The sequence below is a fragment of the Cryptomeria japonica genome, chromosome 4 (genome assembly GCF_030272615.1).
Source record: "Cryptomeria japonica chromosome 4, Sugi_1.0, whole genome shotgun sequence".
NCBI classification, from domain to species: Eukaryota; Viridiplantae; Streptophyta; class Pinopsida; order Cupressales; family Cupressaceae; genus Cryptomeria; species Cryptomeria japonica.
Window position 1 is genome coordinate 230,581,323 of NC_081408.1, and position 7,529 is coordinate 230,588,851.

Below are 7,529 nucleotides of genomic sequence, written 5' to 3' on the forward strand. Positions count from 1 at the left end.
TATAACCCATTAGTAAAAATAGAGCAGCTTACTGATTTAATTGCTCCATCTATACGGTTTTTTAAGCCTCCACAAAATTTCAGTGAATGCTAAATATTTATAGAAACCTAGTACAGTGATTATGCTTGCCTCACAGAAGCAAAAAAAATACTACAGAACTGTGAAAGGGAAGAAGCTTTCACTCATGGTGGACTTACCGAGACTTTACATTGAAAAGTGAACACACATTCAGCCACGAGTCCATAAAGATACTGCAACTACTGGGGTTGTTTTCCACCCAGTTATTAGGGCATCTCCATTGGCCTCAACGCTACAGCATTCTCCGTTAGGATATTCTTTCAGCAGTAATCTGGCCTGATACCAAGCTTGATAGCTGAAGCTCATCTCCCTCAATCCCTCTTGTTTGAAGAAACATCTCCACACATCAATTTTAGTATGTCTAACTCTCCTTTCGGTCCCCTCACATGCAATCGTATTCGTTATCTGCCTTCCACAGAATATTTCCTCATACTTGACCCTTCGAGAATCATGTCTATCGGGCATTATCACATCATGGGCGTCAAAACAAACGCTGCTTTGGGAAAGTACATCGACTAGTCGCTTTTCAAAAGGAGGAGAATTGCTGTCAACTTCAACCTCTATATTCACCATTATCCGGAGCCTTAATCTCTTTATAACATCTAAAACACTCTCCAGAAGACTCGGATTATATAACAGCCTATGGAAAACAGGGGGCGCGAACACTGAGACAGCCTCCCCAGGTTTTATTTTGAACATACCTTCGTTAATCTCTTCCATACTTTTGATCTGCACCATCCTGTAAGAAAACGGAATCCCCAAGGACTGAGCGAGCTCGTGAAGTCTTCGTACGCTATCTTTTAGATCATCCGAATCCATTCCAAGTGCCGTGATCCTCAGAAGCTTAATCGGATAGGAAGAACTTCTCAGGAAAAGGCTCTGCATCAGCTCTGACCATTGGCACCCATTTCGAATCTCCAGATCTATCACATGAATTTTGCCAGAATTTCCCATGGTGTCTAAGATTGCCTGCACAGACGTTAATTTCACCAGTTTCACATACGGGAGAACTCTATAATAAAAAGCCAGCACTTAATTAAATTCGTCTCTATTATGACCACTGTTGAAATTGTTGGCGAAATTGAGAGCTGGTTTTAGAAGTTTGCTCAACTCCTCGCAGACCTGGCATTCGATTCACTCCTGGAGAGCCTCTGTATTGGGCTTCCCACTGCAAAGAGAAGTTGCGACACTGCGTCAACAGCCCGGCTGAATGATCATATTGTTTGCTGCTTATAAACTCCGCAGAATTGAAAAGAAGATGAGCTAATTCTAGCCCATGCTGGCCTTCCATCATCATTGCAGGAGTGACAAAGAAAGAGTCCATGCCACTATTAGGAGATCCTCTTGTGTAGCGCGAGCCCGCGAGTTTGACGATTTCTTCAGCAGACAAAACCTTGGCGTTTGTGGGCGTTTCGGCGTTGAATTTAGACGGCCGCACGGAAACCTCATATTCTGGTATTGAACTTTCATCAAACTTGCCTGACATTATATTCAGCACCATCTGATCACCCTCATAGACTGTTGAACATTGAGTATTTTTATATCCAGACACTGGAAAGCTCTCAGCCATGGTGACCTTCGCCTGGTGCTGAATTACAGGCTTCCTTTATTCCTCCCAGAGAAAATAATTCAGAGTAAAATATCAAGGAAACGGAGGAAATCTATCATTTCCTAGCAGTTGTTGTCTCTTAAATCTTGTTGCTGTTTTGCATGACGGTGTGAATCCGTCATATTTAACAATGGCGTCGGTAGCTGCAGGATTCCGAGCATGGCTGTTTTCGAATCCATACAAATAATAAACTATAATACTTCATTAAAAACCATAACAGAGATTGGACCTGCTTGCTGAAACTTCAAATAATGGGAGAGATTCGGTCGGCTCCGCGTCGTTTAAAATACAAACTTTAATAGCAAGAGGTGGTGTCCTTTTCAAAATGAACGCGAGATAAATTTGATCTTTGAGATATTGTAAAAATAAATTTGCTCGATTGCTGCTTACCAGGGTTCGATTCTCAGCCACAGGACGGATCGCAGAAGTCTTCCAGCCAACGGCTCCTTTCCAAGGGCTTCCGCCCGGCTCCTCCAGGTACGCCTAGCTGTTCTGTCAACCCTCATCGTTTGCGTGTTGATTCTATTCCTAGCTTTAATGGGCTCAGTATCTCCAACCTGGAACCCCTCACCCAACCTTCCTCCTTTGTGTGTTTTCTCCGGCTGCCGCAGTTTCACCCCTCCCTTCATCCAGGCGTACCCACTCGAAGTCTTTGGGTGGGACTGACTGAGATCTCCCACTCCTCACCCTCCCATCATCCAGCCGTCTTGCTTGCACTCCCCACCCTCAGACCGACTTTTTTCTCTTTATAGTCCGAGTCCTTCTCTTGGGCCCACCTTTCTCTTGGGTCAACTTAGCGAATGTAGTCATTGATCCCCGTGCTTTCAACTTTCTAAAGATGGGCTTGGGATTTGCGATGACTTCTCGTTCTATTCCTTATGTCGACTTCCTCGTGGAAGTCGAGAACTCCATTCAGACCTTCCCTAGGGATATTGCAGAAGAAAAGATGCAAGCTTGTACGGTAGTTCTACGGCATCGCAAACCACCCAAGTGCAACATCCCGAAAACCGGAACTCAGAGCATTCAAAATGCTGATATGTAATAATGACTTGGTTATTTCCCAAGTAACAAAGGAAATGCCATATGCCATAGTTATTATGAATCAGATTGATTACATCACCAAAATGAAGGATCTTCTAAGTAAAAAATCCTTAATTACAACCCCTTGTTCTAGAATTTTCAAAAAGTTTAAATCCTTACTGTCTAACTCTTCTTTTGATATTGACACTAGGAAATGCCTTCTCCCTTGGAAGTCACCCCTCACATCTATGGGGTTCCTAAAGTTCACAAAGCGGGGGTTCTCTTAAACCTATTGTCGATAATAATGGTTCTCCCACGTATAACTTGGCTACTTACCTTGCCAAGATTATCTCTCCCCTTGTACTCAATTCTGACACCTTGGTAAAGGTGCATAGGAGGGGATTTGTCACCTCCAAGATGACAAATCTCAAAGGATAAATCGATCCACCGCTACCTCACTCAAACTGACACTAAGGTGAGCCAGGGGATAAAAGTGTAAAGCTAAGCTGACAAATTGCAGACAAGACTCCCAGATGACTCTAGTGAGTCTCTATCCTCAGGACGAGTGCACGAAAGTTGGGACACCAACGCGATGCGCTCTCGTTCAGTACGGATAGAACACAGAAACCGTACGGGGGTTGCCGATACAATTTTAATATTAAATGAACGTAGAAAAACAACAATATAGACTAATAAAGCAGAATGAGAAATATTAGAATGACTTGAGAAGAGGGAAAAGAAGGAAGCTCACAATTGGTCCACGATATGGAGCCTCCAGCTAAATGATCTTCTTCCTGTGATTATAAACCTGCACACAAGCAAGAAGGAAAATGTTGGGGATTGTATTTTTGAGTCTGCCTCAATCAAACCCTCGTTTTGGTGTTTCCACCTCCATGGACAACCCAAATAGATTGATAGAACAAAAGATAAATGCTAGAATGATAAAATGATAAAATATACAGGGGATGTGATAAATCCAAAGATGCACAGAGATAGAATAAATAGATAGATATTAGCAAAGAGGCTTGAGAAAGACAAGAGAGTTGCAAGAGATATTATGAGAGCTTCAAAGTGTTGTAGAAAACTAGATACTATTGTAGCAAGAGCAAGAGAAAGAAAAATTTGTGAAACCTAAGAGAGCATAAGAGAGTCTAAGAGAGGTTGAATAACCAAGAGAGCCTCAATGGAGAGAAAAGATAGATTTAGAAGAGAGAAGAGGAGGGAAAGGATAGGTCGGCTAGCCGTTTCCACCGACATGTGTAGGTGACAAGTGGAAAGGCACACTCAAAACCGACATACAAACATTAGGGGGTGAATTCACAATAATGATTCCCACTTTTTTGCCATTTTTGACAATGAGATGAACATTTTAAAAATAATCTTCAACTTTCGGCAACTATAACTTTTAAACTATTAATAATTTGAAGATGATGTAAATTAGTGGTTTGTAGCATTTTGTCTCTAGATTCTAAATATATTTTTTTCAAATTTTTTTGAAGATTTTTTTCAAATTTTTCCATCTCATTCAAAAAGTAGTTTTTTACAACAAACTACATTTTTTATGAGTGATGTACCTCTCGAAACGCATAAATTTTTTTCTATAAATGATAAAAACTCAATTCTTTTGAATTTTGGTTTGTAACATCAATATCTAGGTCTTGTTGTTGGCTTGATCATGATATGTTGAATATTTTTCATTTTATTAAGTTTTGATGTCCGACTAGTCATAATTCAGACATAGGTTTAAGTTTGAACACATAACTTGTTCAATATATATCAAAATTCAATTTTTTATTTTTTATTAGAAACAAGACATCAATACCTGGGGCATAGATATTTTTCAAAAAAAATTTGAATTAGTTTCCTATTTTTCTCAATGAGTTGAACAGAGAAGTTCATGTTCGGTGAAAAACCAATATTCCATAAAATTAAAAAAGCAAGAACATATTAAATTCACAATGTAATAAAACTATAGTCATTGGAAAACTTGCTCTGATCACTACCATCTTATATTTTTGGGTTATCAAAATTATTTCATTTGTGCCTTGAACCAGAGATTTGAAGGCAAAAATTTATCTGAACTCTGTAAAATTTGGGGAGCGACCTCTAACAACCGTGTTCGAAAGAACACTGGTTTGAGCGAACGGTGGTCCAATAGAACCCTAAGGACCCCCCTTTGCTCGAACCCCCAAGGAAAAATTATGATGCGTACTTTCATGTAACGGTCGGGTTCGAACGAACCCGACCTTTTGTAACTGTTGGCGTTCATTCGAACACTGGCCGACCCAATTTTTTTTTTTTTACATTTTAGTAGAGTCATATAACTATACATAATTTTTTTCTTTTTTTACACACAAATGATTAAAACAATTCACATTTTTGGATGAAACAAGACATTTGAAAATTATTTTGAGGGCAATAATTTGAAGATATTTGAAGGTTATTTCAAAAGCATGGGGAACAAGAACAGAAGGCAAAATAAGACTTCAAAGAATTATTCTCCCGAAACGAAACAAAGATATTGAGAACAAAGAAGGCAAATATATCATAATGCAAGTATGCATTTTAATTTTTATTTCTATTTAATTTTATATGTATTACATACCAAAAAGTATGTTTATTTGTTAGTATTAGTTAAATATTTTTTATCTAATATTTTTATGAAAATTATTTTAAATAATATTAATTAAATTAATTTAATTTATATAATAATTCTATCTTAATTAATTCTAAATTATGTTATTTTTATTAAATTAATTGGAAATAGTAGGATTAAAAATAACTCATTTTAATTAAAAATAATTATGCTTTAATTTCAAATAATATGTGTATTTGCAAATTTTAAATTCCGTTAACTTGCTTGTTGTGTAATTGACATTTTCTCTCCCCCCTTAAGTCCATTTATAATAGATCGTGGTTTTAATTTAAAATTTAGATCTTTAGGACCCCTGTCTTTCCCATTTATAATCTATAATTTAATTTAGATAGTCCATAAATATATAATTTAATTTAGATTTTGAACCCATGTGTCTTTATATTATAACAAACACTTCAATTAATGATCTAAAATTAACAAACTTGTCTTTTGTGTCATTGACAATAGGCTCTTTTTATTTGATCCTTAGAAAGGGGCCTGCCTCTCAAGTAGCCCTTAAGGCTTGGTGAGAGGGAATGACCCAAAGTGGTAACAAGCTAAAGCCAAGCTCTTCCAAGACACTATAAATAAATGTGCTTAAGACAAAAGTTGTAAGCAATGGGTGTTACATGCTGCCATAGCGATGTTATGACCCCCCATAAAACCTATAGAGAACAACCTCTATAGGTTGGGAGGCCTTCCATTTAATAGAGTGTAACATGCTATTGATTATAGCCACCCGAATGGATGCCCTTACTAGACACCTTTTGTGTTAGAAGCCAAAAACCTTCTAGTTATTGGTGCAGGAGATCAGACCTCTAAAGCGGCTCACATTCTTATGGTTTTTAGTAGAGATACAAAGTTCATGACATGGAGTTTTCATGGGGAATGGTACTTGGCTGCCCCGAAGAAATGAGTCTCATGGAGGGGAGCAAGTGGGATCAAGCACCTAAGTATCCACTTTGAATTGCATAGGTCGGGGTAACCCCCAAAGTGAGATTCAACAACTACCTCTTGTCTAGCCCTAGGATTTGTGCTTGCATGATCAAAACAATCAAACACTTTCAAACAAACAAACATTGTGTCTTCTTTGTTTTCAAGTGTATGCAAAAATATTTCATATTATACTTGAGTCCCGTTAAAACCTATATTATGTGATACTAGGACCTATTATGTGATATTAAGAACTATTATATGTGATAATACCTATCTTAAATATGACATAATAGAACCTATTATGACATATAATAGGTCTTATTGTGACTTAATAATATGACCACGTATGCAAAAACATTTGACATTATATACTTGAGTCTAGGCCTTAAGACCTATATTTATGATATATTAGGGCCTATTATGTACATGTTATAAATTAATGACCTATTATCACATAAGTTAGGTCCTAATATCACATATAAAATAGGTCCTAATATTTGCATAATATAGGTCTTAAGGGGAGTTGAAAGTATAATGTGAAATGTTTTTGCATATGTGGTCATGCATTAAGTCATAATTAATAAGACCTATTATGTCATAATAGGTTCTAACTTATATCATATTTAAGACCTACTTAATTTCCTATGATAGGTCCTTTAATATCACATAATGTATCTATCTTAAGGGGAGACGAGTATATTAATGTGAAATGGTATTGCATACATGGTCATATTAAGTAATAATAAGGCCTATTATGTGATATTAGGACTTATTATGTGATTATAGGTCTTAAATATGACATAAATTTAGAACCTATTATGTCATAATATGTTCTATTTATATGACTAGATGTATGCAAAAACATTTCACATTATACTCAAGAGTCCCTAAGTAAGACCTATATTATGCAGATCATATTAGGACCTATTACATACATGATATTAAGAGGTCTATTGTGCAATAATAGGTCTTAAATATGACATAATCACCTTTTATGACATAATTTTTTAGTTCTTACTAAATGTCTTGAAAATTTGGTTTCAAATTAAACTTGGAATTTCATTACATTAAAAATATTATTTGTCATCTTAAATTATGTGCATAATGGGCTCGAGAAGAAGGGAATTCTGAAGTGGGAGTTGAGGCAAATGAACCTGTTGAAGAACACAATCTAGTTGATCAGCATAGGGAGGAGCTTGCCCAAGTTGAACAAATGAAGGTTGAAGGAGAGGGGTCAGCCTCTTTACCTTC

General features: G+C 36.8%; 1 protein-coding gene across 1 annotated transcript; it reads right to left on the bottom strand.

The window, feature by feature from the left end:
* Positions 1-228: 228 nt before the first annotated feature.
* LOC131875046 (DELLA protein RGL1-like) lies at positions 229-1,032 on the bottom strand. Its single transcript, XM_059219048.1, has one exon. The coding sequence runs from the start codon at positions 1,030-1,032 to the stop codon at positions 229-231; it is 804 nt and encodes a 267-aa protein (XP_059075031.1).
* Between the last annotated feature and the right edge of the window lie 6,497 nt (positions 1,033-7,529).

Bases quoted from the DNA above. Each gene is read 5' to 3' on its own strand.
- LOC131875046 (XM_059219048.1), bottom strand. From the start codon at position 1,032: ATGGGAAATTCTGGCAAAATTCATGTGATAGATCTGGAGATTCGAAAT.